The sequence below is a fragment of the Palaemon carinicauda genome, chromosome 7 (assembly GCF_036898095.1).
Source record: "Palaemon carinicauda isolate YSFRI2023 chromosome 7, ASM3689809v2, whole genome shotgun sequence".
In the NCBI taxonomy this organism is placed as follows: Eukaryota; Metazoa; Arthropoda; class Malacostraca; order Decapoda; family Palaemonidae; genus Palaemon; species Palaemon carinicauda.
The window spans coordinates 167,572,871-167,600,747 of record NC_090731.1 but is presented as its reverse complement, the minus strand read 5'-3'; the positions used below and the strand labels follow the sequence as shown (position 1 = coordinate 167,600,747).

The following is a 27,877-nucleotide window of genomic DNA, read 5'->3' as shown; positions in this document are numbered from 1 at the left end:
GAGACTTTACATCTTTTGTCCCTAACCTCCTACATGAGAGAGAGAGAGAGAGAGAGAGAGAGAGAGAGAGAGGAGAGAGAGGAGAGAGAGAGAGAGAGAGAGAGAGAGAGAGAGAGAGAGAGAGAGAGAAGGAGAGAGAGAGAGAGAGAGAGAGAGAGAGAGAGAGAGAGAGAGAGAGAGAGAGAGAGAGAGAGAGAGAGAGAGAGAGAGAGAGAGAGAGAGAGAGAGAGAGAGAGAGAGACTACTAGTAAGCAAAACAGCTGTTTTTTGTTTGGTTGTTATTGTGGCTATATGCATTTACGCAATGATTATAACGCAACTAACAATACTTTTATCATTATCTATTAATTTTCTTATCCATTGATGTAGAAGAAGGGATAAATATTACTACTGGGTTACTGTAGATGTCAGACAGATTCCCTACAGAAGACGACAATGACCCATCAGGAGTTGCGTCATACTAAAAGATGGCTGCATAGAACTTCATACAAAAATGGTTAGTGGTCGTTGTATAAAATAAATACAGTGACATAGTTAATCTTAAATTGTACTGTATACATATTGTACATTACAAAATTACAGTAATGTTGTTTATCGTAAATGCATGCTACATGTGCAGCAAGTCAAGTTGTCCGAATGAAAACGGCAAACACTTACAGTACAGTTAAGCTTTACTGTAGTGATAGTAGTATATTACAGTAATATACACTAAAGTATCAGGAAGTGTTATACAGTATTACAACTAGGAACAACTATACTGTGATAGAAACCAAGTAAAAACCTTATTAGGCAGTACTTGGGTGATTAACTATCCAAGAGTAGACAACGGCAGTGAGTTGTTAGGTTAGGTTAGGAGTTATTCTACACTAAGGGCAACACGCATACAGGATTTTATGCTTATCCAGTCTGCCTTTGTTACCTAACCCTCGGGGAAAACTAGGGCTGATTGCATATCTTACAAAAGTATGACACATCAAGGACAGGCTGCTCAGCCTTAATTAGCAAAGAAACCAAGGCATGATCAGACATCCCAACTAGAGAACCAATCTTATTGTACATTTTATAACAACAGAGGAGTCAGTATATATTAGGTTCAAGCAGTTACCAGACTTGTGAGTAGCTTTACCTGTGATTTTCTCACAGCCTGATACAGAGGCAAACACCTAAGATCTTAAGCCAAGGCGATCAGTGGGAGAAAAAATTTAACCACTCCCTATGATGAACACTGAAATTCCCAACAAGCACAAAAGAGGCCTTTCTATCAACTTGTATCTTAGCCATAACATCAAGAAGATATGGTATCTATTCTTCAATGTTGCCTCTATCTGGTGCTCCTAAGATGACTTATACACCATTTTTCCTTACTTTACAAAAGGGCTCAACTGAGGTCTCAGGTGGCATGGAAAATTGACTCAAGCCTCTTCCCAGTTAGTTCGTTTATAAAGCTTTTCTTACTAAGCTTAACCTTTACAACAGTTCAGACTAATTTGCTGGAGATCCTGACAAGTGTCATCAAGGGGTAGTTATTAAATTCAAACATTTTTGGTTTTAAAGTACGTTTATGTCCCACTAAAAACTATTCCTTATATTACTAGATATTTGTATGCCTTTTGTTATTTTATCTATTTTTATGCATTTAGGTAGAACATTACAAACCTGGTTAGAGCACAATGCTGCCCCCAAGGGCTGCAACAGGGAAAGTAACCCAATGAGGAAAAGATACAGAAAAGAAATAGCTAATAAATTACACGTAAGTACTGTGATGAATAAAAAATATAAAATATTTTACAATGAGTAACAACCATAGAAATACTACTACTAGAGTTATTGGGTCCTTTGACTGGCAAGACTGTGCAACACTGGACCCCTATCTGGTTATGACTCATTTTTCCTTCGTCTTTATATACACCGAATAGTCTGGCCTACTGTTTACACATTCGCCTCCTTCCTCATACACCCAACAACCCTAAGATGACCAGAAAATTTGTCTTCACTTAAGGGGTTAACTACTGCACTGTAATTATTCAGTGGTTACTTTCCACTTAGTAAGAGTAGAAGAGACTTTAGCTATGGTAAGCAGCTCTTCTTGGTCACTCCAATATTAAGCAATTATTCTCTAGTCTTGGGTGGTGCCATAGCCTCTATACCATGGTCCTCTACTGTCTTTAGTTAAGAGTTCTCTTGCTTATAATATCCTTTCCTCACTGGACTATTTTCCATGTTGGAGCCCCTGGACTTATAGCATCCTGTTATTCCAAGTATGGTTGTTGCCTAGCTAGTAATAATCCTGATAATAATATAAAACCTATAAAATGTCAACCTGTTTGTACTTGCCATAACAGTGAATGTAGAATAAGTATATGTGTGAAATAAATAATATAGCTATACTGAAGAAAGGGAACTAGAATAAAGAGTTAAAAGCTAGCGAGAGAAAATGTCCTTACTATTGAGTATGAAAGCACTCTTCCCGGGCGCATTAACCTTTCGCCTTAACACATGTTGAACACCACCATAGGAAAAGAATCAAGCCATTGATGTGTGGAGCATAGACACATCTCCATCGTGAATATATAACGTAGTTGTGAACAAGAATTTGCAAAAAATACACACCGTAGAACAATCTCCAAAACTACCACATATTACATATTAAAATTATGTAATATGTTAATATATTAACAACTGTAAGTTAGAGGAGGCTATAACGATCAACATACAAATCATTGTGTTAATCATTGTGTTATTCATTGTCTGACACATGGAGATTAGATCAATAACAGGTCAATTTGTAATAATACTAACTCACATACTGTCCATGTCACCCGGTTTGATCACAAGAAATAAATAGTGAATTCAACACTGCAGTATCAATTACTCCACCATTAGTCGCTAGAGAAAGAGAGGCAACAACACTGTTCAACAGAAAAGCACTTAAAAAAAGTTTGAAGTTCCACTGATTCAACCCCCAGATTAAGATCATTCCACAATTTGGTTACAGCCGAAATAAAAATCCTAGAATACTGTGTAGTATTGTGCCTTATGATGGGGAAGGCTTGACTGTTAGAATTAACTGCATACCTGATGCTACTTACAAGATGGTACAATCTGGGAAGCTACGAATGCAATGGTTGATCTAAATAATGGAAAATCTTATGCAAAAAAAAAAAAAAAAAAAAAATGTCATTCTCCAAATCTACTCGCAAAAAACTCAAACAATCTTATGCAACATTCCGCTACACACACACACACACACACACACAAAAAAAAAAGTCATTCTCCAAAACTACTTGAAGAAATCAAGGATCGAGGTGCTGATACTCTACTATCCAAGATAAAGAACTAATGGATCTACTTATGGGCACAAAAAGCTCCGGACTGCCAACAATTTTATTTCCTTTTGGGGAAAATTTAAAAGGCCAACTGTAAGCACAGTAATAAGCATTATCATTTGAGACCATTATAATTTCAAACACATAGAAGTACCAATTGACATCCACATTATTAGGAAAATTACAGAGAACCAATTTTTATAACTGTGATAGTAAGCCACAAAACAAAGGATTTAGAATGACCAATTATCCAAAAATACCTTTTCGTTTGCCATGTTTAGGATTTCTCTTCTCATCTCGAACTGAAAGCCCAGGCCTTAAAGGAGGAGAGGGCTTTAAACATGACATACTCCATACCTGAAAATACAAGATGAAAATTACAAAACAATTCCTCAAATTTACCAATTTGTAACCACCTACCCAAAAAAAGAGAGACAAATCCCTAATAATTAGGAAGGTATATTTCCATTGGAACAGATCTTTAACTGAATTCAAACCTCTTTATTATCACCCCCATCATCATCATTAATGTATCTTCACTCACATCTTTGAGCATTTTCTGATTGAATTCCCATCTGGTTTGAATATTCATATGTCATTTCTAAAAGATTTTCTAATAATTTCACTGACATTAGCCAAGTTACTCCCAATTCAAATTTCACGATTAATCACTCTAATCCCCTATATACCATGTTCTTAAACCATGTCAGTCCTTGAGATTTTCCTAACACAGTCCAGACCTGTATCTTGGAATTTCGTAATCACGACTGTTCAAAATTTTGTTTCTTTGGGAATGCAAACATTGCTCGTGTGGAAAGGAGCACAGACCTTATAGAGGCATCAGGAATTTTTGCTATTTAACAATTCGATACTCTTACCAGTAATTTAGAAAACTCTTTCCAATTCATGCAAGCTGCTGCTCCTTTTTTTCTATAACCCTAACAAAAAGTTACAAAATCCACTACTTCAAGGTACCCAAAAATTTAAATTTCCTGAGGATGCAATAAGAGAAATAGATACTCTACTAACCTTGCCTCCTGGAGGTCTGCAATGTCTTACAGGAGAATCTGAACTACTGGTAACACTGGAGACACTACCCTGACGTGGCACCATTGGAGACTGCCGAGAAATGAAAAAAGATATCATTGTAAATATATTCAGAGTTCAATAAAAAACAGCAGCAAGTTCTAGATATATTTGCCTTTAATAGAAAATAACCAGGTTTATAAGATTTATATGTATTGTTCAAAACAAAATCTCTTCTTCAACATTATAAATGAAACTATTGTAATCAATTTCTGTAAGGAAAGGTAGAATTCCTAACAATATATGGGAAAGTTGATAAGGAATAAAAAACCTGATTAGGAGTAAATCCTCCACAGACATCCCATAGTACAATTAAATGCATGTTAAGGATTTGACCCAATCCTTGGAACAAGCAATAACAAACTTACATTTTTGCCTCATAGAAGATGTAGTTAGAAAAAAAAATTAGCACATTTAAGCAGATTTAAATATTTACCATATCAACTTTAGCAATAATAATATCGAAGTACATTCCATCTTTTCTCACCCAAACAGAATTTCAACTAGATATCTAGAAACACAACAGGAAGTGTTATTATACCGTATATAGGAAAATCCCTGTAACTTGCAATATTCCATAAAAATTTATGGACACGAAAAATGTTCCTATATTGTCCTGCAAGGCAAGAAGAAATGAAACTACTTTATACATTGCAGCCTAGGTTGACTTTTTAATACCGTACACTTATTGTGCACATCATCCCTATACAATATTGTGCTTCCTGGATACTAAGCCCTCTTATTTTGATTTTCAATACTGTACACCCTTCTCAACACCTAAACTTCACTTTCATCAAAGAGAGTTGGCACACTGATCATTTCAAATGTTCCCACACACACACACACACAAAATCTTGCACACCCTTCCACCATTCTTGCTTAACCTATTCTGTTACTAGCCCTTATCCATCTAGACTGTACATGTACAGTATTCAATCCCATCTTTACAGAAATTAAACATTTTCACTCTTCAACCAGCTATATGAAATCCGATTGCTTCATTCTCCAGGTTTCTATCTTACCACATGAAAAGAGAAAACAGGAATAAGATTCCTTGAAATTCAATTCACCACATTCCAAAACCAACAGTCAAGCAGCATAAGTGCCAGGGAGTGCCCAAAAATATGGGAAGTTCCTGACAGCCAAACATCATTACCAAAAACAATAGGGAGAGGCAATGAACACCAATGACATAAGAAGCAAGGAAATTATGGAAAAACTTTCTATATTACAAAATCAAGTCTAACTATGATTCAAGAAGTGACATGTTTAACGTATGACATCTGGCTGTTAATTTTTGTGTCTTATCAAGACCCTTATGTGTGTTCTGCATGATTTTACTGCGAACGGATATACAGATCCATCTTGCAGTTTACGTAAAATAGTAACATGGTTTTCCCTTTCAGTTCTTCCTAGTAACCATTCCCTGCACCATTTCCTTTTATGCAATTACTTGTTCTGGTAAAGCAAAGTAATTATGATGCCCTTGACTGTCATTTCTTTATTTAAATTTTAATCTTGTTGATCGCCAAAGCAATGATATCGTACTCCAGTGGATTGGAAAAAAAAAGATTCCAGAACTGATAGTTCAACCAAATCGAATTCTTGTGTGAAGACAGAATTTCAACTTTGCCTGTCAGTCTGTGCCCAGTGCACAAGTAAAGGCCCCATGGGGCTAAGCTACATTTGATAACACTGTTTGTTGCCAGTTACATACTTTTGGTTTTCTAACTTTTGACGTACAGTAATGACAACTCATTCCTGCTATAGGCATTGTCTTTTAACAATGTTTGCCCGTCAGGCATTGCCAGTTTGAGTAGAGGCACAATTAAACAAAAACTTAATAAAAAAGAGAGAGAGAGAGAGAGAGAGAGAGAGAGAGAGAGAGAGAGAGAGAGAGAGAGAGAGAGAGAGAGAGAGAGAGAGAGAGAGAGAGAGAGAGAGAGAGAGAGAGAGTTAATTTATAAAATAAGCTGTATTTCTATTTAAGAAAGTAAAAAATTAAAACAACGTGCATTTCATCAATGTTGAGAGAGCGTGTGTTTTAGTTTATAAAATAAGCTGTATTTCTGTTTAAGAAAGTATAAAACCAAAACAATTTGTGCATTTCAACAATGTTTACATGAATATTCGCCATTGAGAGTATGTAAACAAACAACCTACCTAGTCTCTTGGCAAAAAATGTAAACAATCCTTGTTGAATGAAGTCAACTTCTAAGTTAGCAACATTTTGGCAGTTATACTGTACATCTTTGTGTTGCTATACATACATGGGGTTCATAATCTTTAACTTTTATGAAGGTAATTCTAATCCTACTAGGGTCAGAAAAAGTTTGTTTCAAAATTCTGTTTGTTATTTTGAAAATTTCAATATCATCCTTTCAATTTTCCCAAACGAATTAAACGTTTATAGAATATTTCATATTGAGGAAAATACTACACAATAAAGAACTTTAACATTATTATCTTCAACCCCCAATACTTTTGAAGTTCTCCTGCCCAGATAAATCTAGCAAACAGCCCTACCTTGTCAAGTTCCCCACAGTGTGCCTGTTTGATAAGGGTCTGTGAAACATGACCATTTGTTGACGAAAGTCATGAATGAAAGCGTGTCATCTCTCAAGTACTTTACAAATCCTATTTGTAAAATTGTCATGTTGCAAACATTACCAGTGGGAAGAAATGCAGATGTCTTTCTACAGAGAACCACTTCCCTGAGTTGAGTATGTACTATCCTCCTTGGATTCGTCTGTGAACGGCAAAATTTCTGGATGTGGGGTTCGAGTGGAACTACCCTGGAGAGGAAACTGTCAGTCTGCCATGAAGCCAAATCATCCCATTTCCAATTCTGCTGAAACTAGATGATAGGGAAATCACTGGTGTGGGAGTCCGTGAAGACCGGCTTCTTCAATGCCAAGGGAAGATTCAGTTAATGTTACAATCCAGCCAGAAATTTTTGGCTGTGCAGAAGCAACTGCACTACTTCCTCCGTTTCCTCAGTCTTCTATTTCTGCCAAACCAAGGGACTGGAATACTGATAGAACATGATTCTCATATTGTGGCAAAAGGAGGTCAACTTCTTTGGTCTTGGAGCATTGCCTTCCGAAGGGAGACAGAAAAAGCCGATTGTCAAGAACATCCAAGAGGCAAGTGGTAGTGGTCATTTAGAAGGCATTAGAAAGGGTAGCATGAAGTCTTGGGGCAAAAGGCAGTCTAAAGTCATGGAATGAACTGGAAACCTAAGCCTAGAAGACAAAGAGAAGATTCTGATGGACTGAAGGATGGGGATCCAAATATACCAATCCTTCAGATTCACAGAGCAGCAGACTGTATGGTACTTGCTGTTTTCTTTTGAATGGTAAGAAAGTCAGTCACCAGGTTCCAGTCGATTATTTCACTAGAAGATATGACTGTAAGGGCCTAAGAACTGTCTGGAAAGCGTTTATATGCGTTTCTCCCCCTTGTGTTCCTTACGGATCCAAAGGAGCACTGACAATGTGGCTTCAGAGTCAGAAAGGTCCTTGGCTTCTGCCTGTTTGGGACTGTTGACTTTTGGGTTAAGGCAAAGTTTAGGACTGCACCCAACCAATATTTGTTGCGGTCAAAGACAAAAGTAAAGTGTCTTTGACGGGAGTTTGGGAGGGACTACTTTGCCACACTCACCACATGATAATTACCTTTTTAATGATTTCAATGGGTGTTCCAGCTCCACTGAAGACATTCACTATTTTAAAGAACAAAAGGTTTGTATACTTGTAGGAACATATTAAATTTTTCACCCACAATGGATTGCTGCTGCTTTTCCTGTGCCAGCATAGCTTTTGCATCTTTTGGTGGGATACAAAATAAGACTGGCCTGATTATAATTTTTCCCCACAATCCAAAACATACTGATCTCATTAAACGTACATTAAAAATACCTCTAAACGACATTCCCAACACCCCAACTGCTGAGTAATACTAATTGCTCCCAGGACTACCTGTTTTGTGCATAACAATGTAATAGTTCACATCAAACAATGACTAACCAATTTATAGCCACATAGTCTTCTTATCTTATGGGTATTAACCAAGGATGGTTTCACAACGAAGACCAAAAGTCTAAGGAATAGGGGATCAGAATTTCTAAATCTATTTATAAAAATATTAAGGGATGTCAAAAAACTTGGGCCCATAAAATACATTATCAATTATATGTAAAAATATTTTGGGATAGTTTGGTATATATCTAAGCCAATCGTAGAGCACTGTAGGTAAAAACACAAATTCCCCGGTGGCCAGACTCTCAAAACGTAGCCAAAAAATTCAATAGCCCTTTTCCTCCAGTTTTCATTTCAGACAAATGCAATTACTCTTATTTTCTTTGCCATCTACACAAAACTTATATTCCTTGGGAGAAAAAACTGACATCTAAAAGATGTTATGTTATTAAAATACATTTACATTTCAGGTTATAGGACACAAACTAAAGTAAGAAAAAAAAGGACCTCTAAGAAAAATTGGTCGGGCTGAAACGTTTTTCTGATATTCCATAAAAAGAAAAAATTCATCCTAAAATTACATGAACTTCCTTTTATCTATTTATTAGAAAAATGTTATTTTCCTTAGTAAAATAAATTTTTGAATATACTTACCCGATGATCATATAGCTGCATCCCTGCTGCCCGACAGAAAAAACCTACGGGAGGAATACGCCAGCGATCGCTATACAGGTGGGGGTGTACATCAACAGCGCCATCTGTCAAGTAGGTACTCAAGTACTCGATGTCAACAACGAACCAATTTTCTCCTCTGTCCCACTGGTTCTCTATTGGGGAGGAAGGGTGGGTCCTTTAATTTATGATCATCGGGTAAGTATATTCAAAAATTTATTTTACTAAGGAAAATAACATTTTTCAATATCAAACTTACCCGATGATCATATAGCTGATTCACACCCAGGGGGGTGGGTAGAGACCAGCATAACAAGTTGACATTATGAGCTAAGTATTCCGTATTTTATTTTAGCAGTTATTCAAAATAACAAGCATAAAATAAACAAGTACCTGGTAAGGAAGACGACTTGAACAATTACTCTGCCTTTTTAAGTACGTCTTCCTTACTGAGCTTCGCGATCCTCATAGGATGCTGAGCGACTCCTAGGAGCTGAAGTATGAAGGGTTGCAACCCATACTAAAGGTCCTCATCAAAACCTTTAATCTAGGCGCTTCTCCAGAAATGATTTTGACCACCCGCCAAATCAAGTAGGATGCGAAAGAGTTCTTAGCCTTCCGGACAACCCAAAAATATTTCAAGAGAAAGATTAAAAAGGTTCTGGAATTTGGGAATTGTAGTGGTGGAGCCCCCACCACTACTGCACTCGTTGCTACGAATGGTCCCAGAGTGTAGCAGTTCTCGTAAAGAGACTGGACATTCTTAAGATAAAAGACGCGAACACTGATTTGCTTTTCCAATAGGTTGCGTCGAATATATTTTGCAGAGATCTATTTTGTTTAAAGGCCACGGAAGTTGTGACAGCTCTAACTTCGTGTGTCCTTACCTTCAGCCAAGCTTGGTCTTCCTCATTCAGAAGGGAATGAGCTTCTCGTATTAACAGTCTGATAAAAATAGGATAAAGAATTCTCTGACATAGGCAAAGATGAATTCTTAACTGAACACCATAAAGCTTCAGACGGGCCTCGTAAAGGTTTTAAAATAGAACTTAAGAGCTCTTACAGGACATAATACTCTTTTTAGTTCATTTCCAACCATACGATAAGTTTGGAATATCGAACGATATTGGTCAAGGCCGAGAAGGCAGCTCGTGTTTGGCTAGAAAACCAAGATGTAGAACATGTAGCCGTTTCGGATGAGAATCCGATGTTCTTGCTGAAGGCATGAATCTCACTGCCTCTTTTAGCTGTGGTTAAGCATACCAGGAAAAGAGTCTTAAAGGCGAGATCTTTCAGGGAGGCTGATTGAAGTGGTTCGAACCTGTCTAACATAAGGAATCTTAGAACCACGTCTAAATTCCAACCAGGTGTAACCAAACGACGCTCCTTCGTGGTCTCAAAAGACTTAAGGAGGTCCTGTAGATCTTTATTGTTGGAAAGATCGAAGCCTCTGTGACGGAAGACTGATGCCAACATGCTTCTGTAACCCTTGATAGTGGGAGCTGAAAGAGATCGCTCTTTCCTCAGATATAAGAGGAAGTCAGCTATTTGAGTTACAGAGGTACTGGTCGAGGATACGGATACTGACTTGCACCAGTTTCGAAAGATTTCCCACTTCGATTGGTAGACTCTAAGGGTGGATGTTCTCCTTGCTCTAGCAATCGCTCTGGTTGCCTCCTTCGAAAAGCCTCTAGTTCTCGAGAGTCTTTCGATACTCTGAAGGCAGTGAGACGAAGAGCGTGGAGGCCTTGGAGTACCTTCTTTACGCGTGGCAGACGTAGCAGGTCCACCCTTAGGGGAAGAGTTCTGGGAACGTCTACTAGCCATCGAAGTACCTCGGTAAGTTATTCTCTCGCGGGCCAGAGGGAAGCAATTAGCGTCCACTTGTCCCTTCGTGAGAGGCGAACTTCTGCAGTACCTTGTTGACAATCTAGAGCGGAGGGAATGCATATAGATCTAGATGAGACCAATCAAGTAGAAAGGCATCTAAAAGAACTACAGCTGGGTCCGGGATAGGTGAGCAAAGTATTGAGAGCCTCTAGGACATCGAGGTTGCGAAGAGATCTATGGTTGGCTGGCCCCAGGTGACCCAAAGTCTCTTGCAAACATCCTAGTGGAGGGTCCAATATGTTGGAATTATTGTCCCTTCCTACTGAGACAATCTGCTAAGACATTCAAGTAGCCTTGGAAGAAACTTGCTACTAGTGAAAAGTCTAGACCTGTTGAACAGGAGAGGAGGTCACTTGCGAACTCGTACCATGTCAGAGAGTAGGTCCCTCCTTGCTAGGAGATGTACATCAAAGCAGTGAGTTGACCGTGTTCACCTCCACTACTTTGCCTTGAAGGAGAGACCTGAAGCTTTTCCAGGTCAGACGTACTGCCAGAAGCTTCTTGCAGTTGAAATGCATTGTCCTTTGACTCGAGTTCCATAATCCCGAGCATTCCCTACCGCCTAAGGTCGCACTCCAGCCTACGTCCGATGCGTCTGAGAAGAGAAACGTGGTTGGGAGTCTGAACAGTCAGGGGAAGACCCTATCAAAGGTTGATAAAGTCCTTTCATCCAGTCAGACCAGACTTATCTTCCGGAAACCGGGATCTAGACCGCTTCTAGCGTCTTGTCCTTTTCCAGTGAAGAGCTAGATGAAACCGAAGAGGACGGAGGTGTAGTCTTCCAAGTGACACCAATTGAACCACGGATGAGTGTCTTAACCAGACTCATCTACAGCCTGACAGGGCTGCGTTCCTTCTTCAGCATCTTCTGGATGGATAGCAGGGCTGGGGGTTGATCGTCTTGTTCAGCCATGTCCTCATCAGAGGGTTCCTCATCCGAAACTGATGAGGAAACGGCAACGGAGTGGGCAACGTCTGGCTCGCTGAATCCGGTCGCACTGGTGGATGCGTGACGGAGCCGGACACAAGATCATGGTACTGCTGCACAGTCTGTGAACTGTCAACCATGGGGAAGCGAGGAAGTACAGCGACAACCCGAAACTGTCTAGACTGTCTGGGTTGTGCAGACAACCCCTTATCGGGTTGCTGAGGTTGCCGCACTGCGTCACAACAAGTCACCTCTGCTGGTTGTTGAACGTCTTCCTAGTGACACACTGAACGTCCACAACCACCTCCGAGAGTCGCTTAACGTCAACGTGCGACTGGCAACCCACACTGGGTCGCACCGGAGGAGGAACCATCTCAACTGGCGGACGTGAGTAGGATATCTCAGCGTCAACAGGGCGTACAACCAACCGGTAGGAAGGTTGTTGGCAAGAAGGTTCTTCTCCGTAAAAAATCCTCTATCAAGGACTAAGCTTGGACTGCATGTCTTGCAACAAAGCCCAAGGTCTATGGGAGCAGGTGTGGCAACAGACGGGGTTAGCGACTGAAGCGGAACCATTTACCCTCCCTGGAAGCATGTAATGCTTTAATTAAAGTCCATAGGAGGCTAAGCAGCTTAAGGCTCCTCTCCAAATGACAGAGTCCTCAAGGGAATCTCAGAAGGAGGGAGAACAGCACTTTCTCATCTACAGGAACCATGTCCAAGAAAAGCTAGGTTATCTCAGTGAGGGTTTCACTGGTGCATAAGCAGCAGACCAGAAGGCAACGTTATGAAACTGCTTGACAGTCTGTGAAATGTCAAAAACTGAACTGTCAACCACAACAGGAGCGTGAGGACATACAGCACTGGTGTATTAGTAGCAGACCAGAAGGCAACGTCATGTAACTGTTTGACAGTCTGTGAGTTGGCAACAACCAAAGCTGTGTGGGGAAGCCTCAACTCCTGACTGACTAGTTTGCTGCGGGCGAGTGGCGGAAACCACAGTGTGTTGCGGAGGCTGACACACCGTGTCAAAACACGGCAGCTTGTGGTAGCTCACGCACGGCAACGGAGTGCTCCGTGTGTCTGTGGGAGTCAGCATACGTCTGGCAGGGACGACTGCGCATGGGTGGAGGAGCTCTCACAACAAGAGTGTGGGAGCAGGCAGCCATGCCGGGCGCACAACCGTGGTAGGCTGTAGGCCAATGGGTGCATCGTCAACCTTCTCCGCAGTCGGAGTGTGGGAGCTGGCAACAACAAAAGCGGAGTGCTGGTGCGTGGGAGGGACAGCCGTGGGTTGCGGAGCATGCCGCATTGCGGCAAAACACGGCAGCTTGACAGCACCTTCCCACTGCTGATGCGGAAGCTCACGCATGTCAACGGAGGGTGCAGCATGAACATGCGTCTGGCAGGGTCGACTGCGCATCGGTGGTGGAGCTCTCACAGGTGGAGTGTGGGAGCAGGCAGCCGCAGTATCTGCTGAGCGCACAACCGTGGCAGGTTGTAGGTTAACAGGTGCATTGTCAACCTTCTCAGCACGATACTCCTGCATGAAGGAAGCAAGCTGAGACTGCATAGTCTGCAGCATGGACCACTAGGGTCTATAAAAGACGGCAACAAACGGAGCTACTGTCCGTAGTGACAGGGTCTAAAACAGCTGGTGCGGCAACAGACGGAGTTACTGCCTGTTGCGGTACCACCATGCCTCTCTTGGGAGGTGTGCAGTCGTCGGATGACTGCAGCGAGTCCGAACTGACCCAGTGGCTACACCTAGGCCGTTGGACTTGCGCGGAAGGGACCGACTTGCACTTAAAGCTGCAAGATTTGGTCCATGGTTTCTGCGAGAAACCTCTTCCGCAGACGAGGAATAAATGGGCTCTCTCGTCTTTATGTGGGTGGGGCGATCACGTCGGCAACGTGTGTAGATACACCCGAAACCACCGAGGGAAACGTCTGTTCGTCGAACAAGGCCTGTGGAACCCATAAGTCGTTCGACATTACTTCTCCCCTGGGCTTGGGAGCTTGTAAGAGGTATCGGACTAGGTGAACAACTGGCACGAACAGACGAACCCTGGAACGCAACACTGTAACACTTTGCGCATATCACTTTATCACTTTTGATTTTCTGTTTGCACTTATTTCACTGAAATCGAAACTTTAAGTGATTTGTACCTGAAACACGCAATCCTATCCTTCATTAAAAGGTAGTAATTGCGAAAACAGTTAATAACAATACAATGCAACAGAAAAACATAATGAAAGATAAAGAATTCAGTGGCTGGAAAAGAGACTAAACACTAGATCAAATAAACTACGTTTAAAATCTCTCACCGCATAAAGCCTGGGAACAAGAATAAAACTCTAGAAACGTTTTACCTTCTTCCCCTTCAGCGACTAGGGAGAAGAGTGAAAAAACGAGAACAACGTTACCCGCTTGAACGAAACGTTTATTCTCCTCTCTCTCCCTCCGCTCTATCTCTCTCTCTCTTCTCTATTGACTTAGAACCTGAGAGAAGAGCCCAATTATATATCGTTAAAACCTATTATTTGCTAAAGGAAAAAACTGAAAGGTTTCCCAAATAAAAAGTTCCTTTATTAGAATTAAAACCATTTAAGCTAAGAAAGAATGAACGAAACGCTAGAATCGGTTTACTCTTACTGCAACGTGAAACCGTGAAATACTCTCTCTCTATCGTAACGATAGAACGCATGTTGAACGTTCTGAACGTCAACAACTGCGGAGACTAAACTAAACGTTAGTTCATCTTTGAAAACAGTACGAGACTATCAAAGAAATTCTTTCAAAAACATTAAAAAAGTATAAATTCTTAAAAGGAAAATACGATATGACGGGCTCAATGTTAATTAACTTCGGTTCCAAGTAAGGACCGCCTACTATTAGGAAAGGTCGCATATAAACAAACATAAAAATTAATTTTTATAAGTTTATAATAAATGGAAAGTTAATCGAAGAGGCCTATAAAGGCGGAGAGATATAAAATAAATAGATCTAAAACTCGTTAAGCAAAATTACCAAAAACATAAACACACTTCCGTCTAAGGGAAGGGTCGGCCATTTAAAAGTGAAAGAGAGTCCATACTCTCTTCGTCACCAACACTTCCATCTAAGGGAAGGGTCGGCCATTTAAAAGTGAAGGAGAGTCCATACTCTCTTCGTCACCATAATTAAATCTATCCAAAATGAGTTCAAGTTTTGAAATGAAGATAAAACCCCTGCATAGCGAAAGCTCAAAACTGGAATAGTGTACTTCACCAAATCATTGTGAAAACAAATCCAGTTAGGGACGGCGTATTTAGTAGGTCTTGCCTGTGGCACGACAGAGGGAAAATTGGTTCGTTGTTGACATCGAGTACTTGAGTACCTACTTGACAGATGGCGCTGTTGATGTACACCCCCACCTGTATAGCGATCGCTGGCGTATTCCTCCCGTAGATTTTTTCTGTCGGGCAGCAGGGATGCAGCTATATGATCATCGGGTAAGTTTGATATTGAAAAACCTTTAGGTAAATCCCCTAAACAATCAAACATTATATTATAAAGGGCCTTATGGGATCACCACTCCCCTTGAAATAATTGCAGTAACACTAATAATTTAGATATCATTTACAACAGACTAGTTAGCAAAAAATGCTACCAAATAGGAAATTCAAGTTTCCAGAGTACTTGACCATAAAAGAAACAATAATGCCATATAATATATAGAAAGAAATAAGGGGAAGGCAAGATTATTTCCCATGCAATGAAAATAGAAAAATAGAAAAATAGAAAAATCTTCCTTCTTACAATTTAAAAAATAAATATTTGTCAAGTATTTTGCATGAAGATAAATAATTACCGATTCCGTACCTAAAAAGAAAAAGAATTATTAGTATAAAATAAATATACTGTACCTCATCATGCATGTTAAGACAAAAGTCTATGAGGCTAATGAGAATATTAATAAAATACAAAGTACATTAATACCACACAATGGTGATACAAACAATAATCTAATCTACAACCTAACTGGAAAAAAGCAAGGTATCTAGCCAGTAACTGCAGGTAATATAAATTTTATATAGTATGGATAACCTTCACACAATGGAGTTTGCTACCAAACTACAAGCAACAATGTCTTGTCACAAGTAGACTTTCACAAGCCACAAAAATATATTTTAGTTCCAGTAAAGTTAATATGAAAAACTTAACAAAGCACTTCTTAGATTGAAGAAATACAAGAAATTATGTTTTCTTTTTGAATATCCTAAAGTAATGACAAAAGTAAAAAGTACGATATAAAATACTGAACTAACAAATTCTAAAACAGTTTACTTGTACTGTATTGTACTGAATCATAGTCATCACAGTTATCCCCCCCCACCCCCACCCCCGGGCCAAAAAAAAAAAAAAAAAAAAAAAAAAAAAAAAAAAAAAAAAAAAAAAAAAAAAAAACCTGAAACCTGAGCTTAAATTTCATTACAAAGACTAATAATGCAAATGAACATTATAGTACAGTACTTCAACCTTGATGATCATTTCCACAAATTATTGACGATTAGCTATTTAAATACCATTTGTAACTTCGGCCCCACCCCAGCAAAAATACAAAAAATTAACTTAGCACCGAAGTCCCATCAATTTTGCATAGTGCTTATGTACAATAAGATATAATTCATTTCATAGTTTATATATGACTAATCTATCTTAAAGTTATTACTGATCTTAAACATTTTATATATATATATATATATATATATATATATATATATATATATATATATATATATATATATATATCTTTAATCATTTCTCCAATAGAGTATGCTGTAGTTTGTTCGGTATTTCCATTTCCTTTCTTTGATGCTCCTCTTCCCCTGTAGGAGCCTTTGGGTTTATAGCATTCTGGTTTTACAACTAGGGTTGTAGCTTGCCTATTAAAAATAATAATGACTACATTGCTCGTACTACTGCATTCGCATTATCAAATAAGAATGAAAACATGTTATATAATAAATAAAGCCCAAGAAATGTGACTGGTAAATCACCAAGACCTATCAGGTAATTGCAGTGCAAACTGAACTAGCCCCTCTTATTTCAAGAATTGAAACGAATCACACGCAATTTCTCGAAGACTACAGACTGCCTAACCGTAACATCTTCCCCTAAACTAAATGAAATGCAAATGGAATGGTTTATTAATCAAAACACTAATGACGTCTTCAACCCTTTTAAAATTTCTTTTAGAAAACCATTGTTCTTCATATGCTTTAACTTGCAACTAAAGGGTAAAATGAACAGATGGCCATTTTGGTACAGACATTTGAAAGTAAACATTTACATCTTGAGACTTAAATAGTGTTTTTTATAAGCTGTAATACTCCAAAGAGTAACACTAAGACCATTCAATATCTATAGCTATTTTGTATAGATCAATCACCATTAGATATTTCTTTGTTCATATTATAACAACTACTAATTGTAAAAAGACTATGTACTGCAAAGGACAAAATATGCACCAATTCCCATTAAAACATTTTCACTGGACTGAAAATTTGTACTTGATATAAAAATAAAACAAAGTTTTCACTGGACTGAAAATTTGTACTCAATATAAAAATAATACAAAGTACATACGGTGTACCACAAAAACGATTTAAAAAAATGTTATTTTTATTAGTAAAATAAATTTTTGAATATACTTACCCGATAATCATGTAGCTGTCAACTCTGTTGCCCGACAGAATTCTATGGAGGGATACGCCAGCTATCACAATACTAGAAGGGGGTGTAATTACCAGCGCCACCTGTGGCCAGGTACTCAAGTACTTCTTGTTGACACCTCCTCAATTATTCCTCGGTCCCACTGGTTCTCTATGGGGAGGAAGGGAGGGTCAATTAAATCATGATTATCGGGTAAGTATATTCAAAAATTTATTTTACTAATAAAAATAACATTTTTCAATATTAAACTTACCCGATAATCATGTAGCTGATTCACACCCAGGGGGGTGGGTGAAAACCAGTGTACAAGATTAAAGGATAGCTAAGTATCCCATATTTCATATAACAGTTATCTCAAATAACAATGAAATAATAAGTACCTGGTAAGGAAGTCGAATTGAACCGTTACTCTGTCTCTTTTTTAAGTTCGTCTTCCTTACTGAGCGCAGCGTTCCTCTTGGAGGCTGAATCAACCCAAAGGTGCTAAAGTATACAGGGCTGCAACCCATACTAAAGGACCTCATCACAACCTTTAACCTTGGCGCTTCTCAAGAAAGAATTGACCACCCGCCAAATCAACAAGGATGTGGAAGGCTTCTTAGCCGACCGTACAACCCATAAAAAGTATTCAAGAGAAAGGTTAAAAAGTTATGGGATTATGGGAATGTAGTGGCTGAGCCCTCGCCTACTACTGCATTCGTTGCTACGAATAGACCCAGGGTGTAGCAGTACTCGTAAAGAGACTGGACATCTTTGAGATAGAATGATGCGAACACTGACTTGTTTCTCCAATAGGTTGCATCCATAACACTCTGCAGAGAACGGTTCTGTTTGAAGGCCACTGAAGTAGCCACAGCTCTCACTTCATGTGTCCTTACCTTCAGCAAAGCAAGGTCTTCTTCCTTCAGATGAGAATTTGCTTCTCTAATCAGAAGCCTGATGTAGTAAGAAACTGAGTTCTTAGACATGGGTAGAGAAGGCTTCTTGATAGCACACCATAAGGCTTCTGATTGTCCTCGTAATGGTTTTGACCTTTAGATAGTACTTAAGAGCTCTAACTGGGCAAAGTACTCTCTCCAGTTCGTTCCCCACCATGTTGGACAGGCTTGGGATCTCGAACGACTTAGGCCAAGGACGGGAAGGAAGCTCGTTTTTAGCCAAAAAACCGAGCTGTAAGGAACATGTAGCCGTTTCAGATGTGAAACCTATGTTCCTGCTGAAGGCGTGGATCTCACTTACTCTTTTACCTGTTGCTAAGCACACGAGGAAAAGAGTTTTTTAATGTGAGGTCCTTAAAAGAGGCTGATTGGAGCGGTTCAAATCCTGATGACATTAGGAACCTTAGGACCACGTCTAGATTCCAGCCTGGAGTGGACAACCGACGTTCCTTTGAGGTCTCAAAAGACCTAAGGAGGTCCTGTAGATCTTTGTTGAAGGAAAGATCCAAGCCTCTGTGGCAGAAAACCGCTGCCAACAAACTTCTGTAACCCTTGATCGTAGGAGCTGATAGGGAGCTTACGTTCCTTAGATGTAACAGGAAGTCAGCAATCTGGGTTACATTGGTACTGGCTGAGGAAAACTGCATTGGCCTTGCACCAGCTTCGGAAGACTTCCCATAAAGACTGATAGACTCTGAGAGTGGATGTCGTCCTTGCTCTGGCAATCGCTCTGGCTGCCTCCTTCGAAAAGCCTCTAGCTCTTGAGAGTCTTTCGATAGTCTGAAGGCAGTCAGACGAAGAGCGTGGAGGTTGGGAGTAACTTCTTTACGTGAGGTTGACGCAGAAGGTCCACTCTAGGAGGAAGAGTCCTGGGAACGTCGACCAGCCATTGCAGTACCTCAGTGAAACATTCTCTCGCGGGCCAGAGGGGAGCAACCAACGTCAGCCGTGTCCCTTTGTGAGAGGCAAACTTCTGAAGTACCCTGTTGACAATCTTGAACGGCGGGAATGCATACAGGTTGAGATGGGACCAATCCAGCAGAAAGGCATCCACGCGAACTGCTGCTGGGTCTGGAATCGGAGAACAATACAAGAGGAGCCTCTTGGTCATCGAGGTAGCGAATAGATCTATGGTTGGCTGATCCCACAGGGCCCAAAGTCTGCTGCAAACATTCTTGTGAAGGGTCCACTCTGTGGGGAAGACCTGACCCTTCCGGCTGAGGCGATCTGCCATGACATTCATATCGCCCTGAATGAGCCTCGTTACCAGCGTGAGCTTTCGATCTTTTGACCAAATGAGGAGGTCCCTTGCGATCTCGAACAACTTCCTCGAATGAGTCCCTCTCTGCTTGGAGATGTAAGCCAAGGCTGTGGTGTAGTCGGAGTTCACCTCCACCACCTTGTTAAGCTGGAGGGACTTGAAGTTTATCAAGGCCAAATGAACTGCCAACAACTCCTTGCAATAGATGTGAAGTGTCCTTTGCTCCTGATTCCATGTTCCCGAGCATTCCTGTCCGTCCAGTGTCGCACCCCAGCCCGTGTCCGATGCGTCCGAGAAGAGACGGTGGTCGGAGGACTGAACAGCCAATGGTAGACCTTCCTTGAGAAGAATGCTGTTCTTCCACCACGTTAGAGTAGACCTCATCTCTTCGGAAACAGGAACTGAGCCCGTCTCTAGCGTCATGTCCTTTATCCAGTGAGCAGCTAGATGATACTGAAGGGGGCGGAGGTGGAGTCTCCCTAACTCGATGAACAGGGCCAGCGATGAAAGTGTCCCTGTTAGACTCATCCACTGCCTGACTAAGCATCGGTTCCTTCTCAGCATGCTCTGGATGCATTCTAGGGCTTGGAAGATCCTTGGGGCCGACGGACAAGTCCGAAAAGCTCGACTCTGAAGATCCATACCCAAGGAGACAATGGTCTGGGATGGAACGAGCTGAGACTCCTCAAAATTGACCAGGAGGCCCAGTTCCTTGGTCAGATCCATAGTCCATTTGAAAATCTCCAGACAGCGACGACTTGAGGGAGCTCTTAAAAGCCAGTCGTCTGACGGAGCCGGACACAAGATCATGATACTGCTGCACAGTCTGTAAACTGTCAATCATGGGCAAGCGAGGAAGTACAGTGACAACCCGAATCTGTCTAGACTGTCTGGGTCGTACAGACAACTCCTTAACGGGTTGCTGAGGTTGCCCACTGCGTCACAACAAGTCCCTTCTGTTGGTTGTTGATTCCCCGTGACACATTGACTCCGTAAACAAAAAATCCTCTAACAAGGACTAAGCTTGGACTGCATGTCATGCAACACAGGTCAAGGTCTATGGGAGCAGGTGTGGTAACAGACGGGATTAGCGGCTGAAGTGTAACCATTACCTTCCCTGTAAGCATGTTATGCTTAAATAAAAGTCCATAAGAGGTTATGCAGCTAAAGGCTCCCTCCAAATGACAGAGTCCTCAAGGGAATATCAGAAGGAGGGAGAAAAGAACTTTCTCATCTACAGGGACCTTATCCTAGAAAAGCTAAGTTCTCTGAGTGAGGGTTCACTGGTGCAAAGCAGCAGACTAGAAGGCAACGTTATGAAACTGCTTGACAGTCTAGTGAGTTGGCAACAACCCAAGATGTGTTGAGAAGCATGCGGTAAGGTATGCAGAGCATGATGTATGCAGAGTATGCTGTATGCAGAGCATGCTGAATGCAGAGCATGCTGTATGCAGAGCATGTTGTATGCAGAGCATGCTGAATGCAGAGCATGCTGAATGCTGAGCATGTAGGAAGTAGAGCCTGCTGTAAGCAGAGCCTGCTGAAAGGAAAGCAGAGCGTGTGCATGGCGTTTAACATTTCTCAGAAATTCCATGACCAGTGCTAGAGTGCTTAATGCTTGCTTGCATGGGGTTTAAACCATGGTATGCTGAACAGCAGAGTCAGAACGAGCTGGAACAACAACAGAGGTTTCCTCAACTTGAGGGAAAACCTGAGGTTCAGACTGCATAGGCTGAACAACAGACGGAGCAGAAGGCAGGTGCAAGGGTGAAGGAGGTTGACTCCTAGCAAGAGTTGCACCCAAGGACTGTACCAGCTGAGAGGTAAAGTTCTAGCAAGCTGAGGCTCCTGAGGCGCAAGTGCATGGTGTAGATGAGCTTGCCTAGATGAGGGTTGAACTCGGTGCAGCGCTGGTTGAGCAGACAGACTCACGGAGGGGAGAGGTTGCTGTACCCCAACCGAGAGTTGCACCACTGGAGGAGCAGCAAGGGGAGGAGGAGGAAGAGTGTAACTCTCCTGATCCCAAAGCAAGGGTTGCCTTAAAGAAGGCTGAAGCTGAACAACACTGTGAACAGCAAACTCCGAAAGTGGTTCAACATCGTACGCCTGGCAGATGGAGCTGCGACTGGGTGCAGCGAGTGCAGGCGGGTGCAGCACAGGCTGAACGGGTGCAGGAGGTTGGTGCACCACCGGTGCAGGCGGGTGCAGCATAGGCTGAACGGGTGCAGGAGGTTGGTGCACCACCGGTGCAGGCGGGTGCAGCACATGCTGAACGGGTGCAGGAGGTTGGTGCACCACCGGTGCAGGCGGGTGCAGCACAGGCTGAACGGGTGCAGGAGGTTGGTGCACCACAGGTGCAGGAGGTGCAACACTCTCAGCACGACACCCACGCATCAAGTCCGAAAGCTGTGCTTGCATGGACTGTAGGGGAGTCCACAACATCATACGCCTGGCAGATGGTACTGTGATCAGGCGGAGCGAGTGTAGGAGGAGGGAGTGTAGGCGGAGGCGGTGGAGCAACACTCTCAGCCCGACACTCACTCATCAAGTCCGAAAACTGTGCTTGCATGGACTGTAGTAGAGTTCACAACATCGTACGCCTGGCAGATGGTGCTGCGACCAGGCGGAGCAGGTGCAGGCTGGGCGAGCACAGGTGCAGCGAGAACAGGTGGAGGGAGTGCAGGCGGTGCAACACTCTCAGCCCGACACTCACGCATCAAGACCGAAAGTTGTGACTGTATTCGGGTTGTGAACTTTAACTTCGTACGTCTGGCATAGGTCTGGACTTAACGTTTAAGAAGTCTTGAGACCTGAGACCAGCGTTACTCTGCCTTTATTTTCTCCCCTAATCTCTTCTGCAGACGAGCAAAATAAGGGCTCAATCGTCTGCGGGTGGGAGTGACGGTCTCGGTAAGACACGCCCACAACCACCGAGAATACTTCTGTGCGCCGATCAAGGCCTGCTGAACCCTTATGCCCTTCGACATTGCTTCTCCCCTGGGCTTGGGAGCTTGCAAGAGGTCCCGGACTGGGAGGACGACTGGCGCGCACAAAAGTACCCTCACGCACTAATCACTTATCACTTTGATTTCTGTTTGCACTTATTTCACTGAACTCGAAACTTAAGTGGTTTGTACCTGAAATACGCAATACTATCCTTTCTCAAAGTTAGTAATTGCGAAAACAGAATTACAATGTAACAGAAAAAAACTAATGAAAGATAAATCAGTGGTTGGAAAGAGACTAAACACTAGATCACTCTAGAAACGTTTAGTTTCTTCCCCTAAAGAGACTAGGGAGAAGAGCAAAAATCGATAATGACGTTACTCGTACGCCTGGCAGGCTTGAATGAAACGTTTATCCTCTTTCTCCCTCCGTCTCTATCTCTCTCTCTCTCTCTCTTGACTTAGAACCTGAGAGAAGAGCCCAATCATATATATCGTTAAAACATATTATTGTTAAAGGAAAAAACTGAAAAGTTCCTTTATTAGGATCAAAACCATTAAGTTAAGAAAGAATGAACAAAACGCTAGACACGGTTACTCTTACTGCAACGTGAAACCGTGAACATTCTTTCTCTATCGTAACGATAGAGTGCAAGTTGAACGTTCTGAACGTCAACAACTGCAGAGACAAAACAAAACGTTAGATCAACTTTGAAAACAGTACGAGACTGTCAAAGAAAATCTTTCAAACTCTGTGGCGGAAATAGCATAATATGTTAACAGGTAAAACCGAAATGACGGGCTCAAAGTTTATTAACTTCGGTAAAAGACCGCCTACTATTAGGAAGGTCGAATATAAACAAATATAAAAATTAATTTTAATGAGTTTATAATAAAAGGAAGTTAATCGAAGAGGCCTATAAGAGGCGGAGAGATATAAAATAAATCTATAACTTTGTTAAGCAAAATTAAGAAAGAGAGTCTATACTCTCTTAGACACCAACACTTCCGTCTAAGGGGAGGGTCGGCCATTGAAAGGTGAACGAGAGTTCATACTCTCTCGTCACCAAAATTAATCAAAATAAATTCCAAAAGCTAACTAAGCTAATATAGAAGTTTTCCAGTAAAGCGACAGCCGAAATCAAAGAGAAATACTTCACCAAAGTCGTGAAAATACTCCAAGAACATAAGCGTATCCCAGAACGTCTTGCCGGAAGCACGACAGAGGAATAATTGAGGAGGTGTCAACAAGAAGTACTTGAGTACCTGGCCACAGGTGGCGCTGGTAATTACACCCCCTTCTAGTATTGTGATAGCTGGCGTATCCCTCCATAGAATTCTGTCGGGCAACAGAGTTGACAGCTACATGATTATCGGGTAAGTTTAATATTGAAAAACTTATGGTATTCTGATGTAAATGCTAAATTATTTAATTAAATTTTTCTATAAATAAATTAAATAAGAAAATCCAGATAAATGTATAAACGAAACTCCAATAAAATGTTAACAAAATTAAATCAAAGATATAGCACTAAGAGTGCAATGAATAGATTACCATAGGAACACCAGTTTTTTCAAGCAGACACCAAGTACCACTCAGTATCACATGATTACATTCATTGAATGAACAATTTCAAACTTGAGATAGAAGTTAAAGCATATGTAAAAATAATGGTTTGTATATACATGCCAACTTAAATACACTTCCTAAAAAAAAAACTCAATTTCTAACAACAAAACTCTTATTAATGATGGTTAATCGGCATCAACAGGAGAAATCTATGCAGATTATTACATTTAAACTCCTATGAATTTCCTACTTGTGAATGGTTTGTATAATGATAGTTTAGTGTAAATGCACTCCAGGTTTCACTATTGGTATCACAGTTGATTTACCTCCATAAAAGTGAAACATTGGCTGTACCTCAGCAGGCACAAATGCAAGCACAGGCAAGGCGTGCTTAACTGCAGAAATCCTGGGCCAAGGAATATACATAATCAGATCATAAATATACGTATCAAGCATAACCACAACAAGTTTATGTACAAATTATAGGCAATTACCTAATAATTGTATATAATAAACAAGTTCTAGGTACTTTTGGTAACTATTAAAAATCAAATCTTTTACAGAAAATGAACGCATCTCACTTTCAAGTGGCATTACTTTGGTTCTAATAATAAAACTATAGAAAAAAGTGAGACATTTACTTGAAAGGGACCTGCAGAAACTACAAAAGATACCTTGCTTTTCTTGTGGATGGAGATAGACGACGTAGGGAGTTTTGGAAGACTCTTGGAACGCTGAATGGGCCAAGACATCAGCAGATTTTTGGGTTTAGGGGGAGGACTGGGCTTACTCTTACCAGTCTTTCTATCAGCACCTGAAACTCCAAATGAAGCTAACCTATCGGACTTAGTTGTCTTTACTCTATCGTCACCAGACTGGAATGGCTGTAATTTGCAGTAAATAGAGGAAGTAAAAGTAGCTGGATCACTAACGCCAGCACAAAGGGATTGTGATGAAGCTCTTCGATGAAAATCAACATCTAATCCCTCAGAGGAATCTCTCATATGGACAGGATTACCATCTCTATTGCAGCACTCATTAAAGCTGTGCAGGCTTGATAATTCATAACAAGAATTATTGCTGTTACTGCTTGATTCCTGGGATCCTTTCAATTTTCTTCTAATAGCATTTAAACACTTTCTATTAGGAACAGCTAATTGTTCTTGAAACTCTGGGCCAATTTCAATTGTCTGATAATTAAGCTTAGGAATAACTGTTATTTGCGATATCTGAGAAGACTGAGATTCAAAACTTGGGTTACGTGGAATGGAAGGGGGACAATGAATATTTAAATGTGATGGAGCCTCTTGTAACTTAACAAAAACTACTGGGGTAGACTGATGATCAGTTTTTTTAATGTCATTAGTGTTGAAAGTTGTGCTTGTTGAACTATGAGGGACAATGTGGACTTTAACTGGATGGCCAAGGCTAACACTAGTCTGAGTTGACGTGGATTTTGACATGGGTTTAACAACAGCTCCTCTGATACCCCCTCTTCTTACATGATATGACGGCTTCAGGAAATTTGGTTTTGGTGGAACTTCTGGCTTTTTATCTGTTCTGAATCTCAAATAGTCTTTTTTCATCTTATCTAAAGCTAGCATTTTTGGGCAAACACTGGCCTTCATCCACCAATGAGCATAAAGGCCTGATCTGAAGACTGCATCTTCCCTGTTACTTCCTGAATATGTTGTGCAAAGTATGGGAGCATGAGTTGATGGCGAATAATGCAGAGAACCAGATCCATACAAAGAAGAAATAGAGTCTGTTGTATAGGACAAAGGATTTGAAGTATATGGTGTTGTCAATGGGGTTGGCAATAAGCTATCAATATCACCACTGCAATCTGGTGTTAATGGGCGTACCTGGTAAGAGGAATCACACCTAGATGATTTTGCTCCAGAAAACTGTGATGACTGAGAACAGTGGGATAGGCATGATCCACGGCCTATCCCTGGTGTTTCACTCCGTAAAGGACAAAATTCTAAATGATGAACTATGTCTGCAAGGCCAGAATCAGATGACCTGTGACTATACGACTCACAACTACAAACTTTAGACGGATTTTCAACATCACAAACCAACTGAACAAAATGACTTGAAAACTTCACCTTCTCTAATCCACAGTGCACAGGTGGTGTTGAAAGACTTAAGTTGGGTTCACTGTGAGATACAGTCATTGATACAGGTATATGTTTTCTTTGGCTTTCATAATAATCTCCACCATCATTTCCCATTTCATCGCCACTGCAAGAAGACACATAGTACGCAACATTGGGCTTTGATTTGAAAGGAAAGTCTGCCTTGACAGGTTCAAATTCAGAGTAAATTTTTTCAAGCTTCATTACGTCATCTGAAGAATTAGAATTTTCATATATCGTTTTATTACATATGTTTGGAGTGCTATCAGAAAGATTGTCACTATCAAAGGAAGGTAACACACCAGAAAGAATGATGGGATTGGCTGGAATATTTAAAACCGAAGAATGCATGGACTTTGGCTCTAAACGAGTATCTCCCGATTTACAAATATAGTCCAAATTTAACAGTGGAAGAGAAGTAGAACTTGTAGCAAATCCAAAATTATCAACATTTGATGACAAATATTCATTTCCTTTGATGTTGCATGAGCAAGACTTTTTGGATCGCATATGACTAGTTGCCTCCACATCCATGCTAGAAAAACTATCATCAGAAAGAGGTTCACATGCTATAAAGGCAACACTTTGCATTGGCTTCTCAATTATCTCGTGTGTAGCACTATGAAATGAATCTTCACTTGATACACTTTTGTAACCCTTATTTTCTGGAGAATCTTCAGAGCATAGTTTGGAACACGTCACACCTGATGAAATCTCCCCATAAGAATGTATTTCTTCTGGTTTATACAATCCAAAATTAGAGTCCTCAGGATTATAATAGCGAACATACCCATAAGGATTGCTACCATCTGTAGACACACCAGATTCTGAACTAGAGGCGGAGGCACTCAACTCTTGGGCCTGATATCGCCATTTTTGGAGATTACTGCTCGAGATAGGTCCTGGCATAGTTTCTGTGGTCAAAAGTGGAGTAATTGTAACTGAAGCATTGGTTTTTACTTTTGGTTCAGCCCAAATACATCCTTCAATCGATGAATCACTTGTTTCAGAACTTTCAGACGAAAGTCTTTTCTTTACTTTCACATCACAGATCTCATCATATGAATCATCACTTGAGGAGCAGCCTGTCTGAATTGAGCACTCAGTCCTATGTCTCCGTAGCTGCACTGTTTGAACTTGACTTTCATCCTGTTTATCACCAGATAGATAACGTAACAATTTTTTTGTAATGACTTTCCTTCTGTACATATTGCTGAAAAATTTTGTTAGAACTGTATATGGTCGCCCAACATACACTTTCTCACTTGGGTGCTCTGATGATACTGGGCTGGTTGAATTATTCAAGATCAATTTCAGTTGAGGTATTTTACAAATACACTCCACAAGATGAATTGCACTCCCACTCTCCTCACAGCCTTCCTTCCCTATTCTGCCACCACCATCACCACTATTACTGCCAT

The 27,877-nt window shown here is 40.8% G+C and overlaps 2 protein-coding genes across 4 annotated transcripts in view; both read right to left on the bottom strand.

The window, feature by feature from the left end:
• The window catches only part of RtGEF (Rho-type guanine nucleotide exchange factor), a 134,022-nt gene that overhangs the window by 54,547 nt on the left and 51,598 nt on the right, over positions 1-27,877 (bottom strand). For all 3 annotated transcript variants that reach the window (XM_068377109.1, XM_068377107.1, XM_068377108.1), the window contains exons 10-11: positions 4,356-4,445; positions 3,587-3,683 (exon numbers count right to left, since the gene is read on the bottom strand). In XM_068377109.1, coding sequence (XP_068233210.1) covers positions 3,587-3,683; positions 4,356-4,445 — 187 coding nt within the window. The remainder of the gene's footprint in view (positions 1-3,586; positions 3,684-4,355; positions 4,446-27,877) is intronic.
• LOC137644132 (uncharacterized) overlaps positions 24,642-27,877 on the bottom strand; it is a 3,339-nt gene continuing 103 nt past the window's right edge. The window contains exons 1-2 of the mRNA XM_068377106.1: positions 24,990-27,877; positions 24,642-24,721 (exon numbers count right to left, since the gene is read on the bottom strand). The exon at positions 24,990-27,877 is cut by the window's right edge and continues 103 nt beyond it. Of these exons, the coding sequence (XP_068233207.1) occupies positions 24,707-24,721; positions 24,990-27,877 (2,903 nt within the window). The 3' untranslated portion in view covers positions 24,642-24,706. The remainder of the gene's footprint in view (positions 24,722-24,989) is intronic.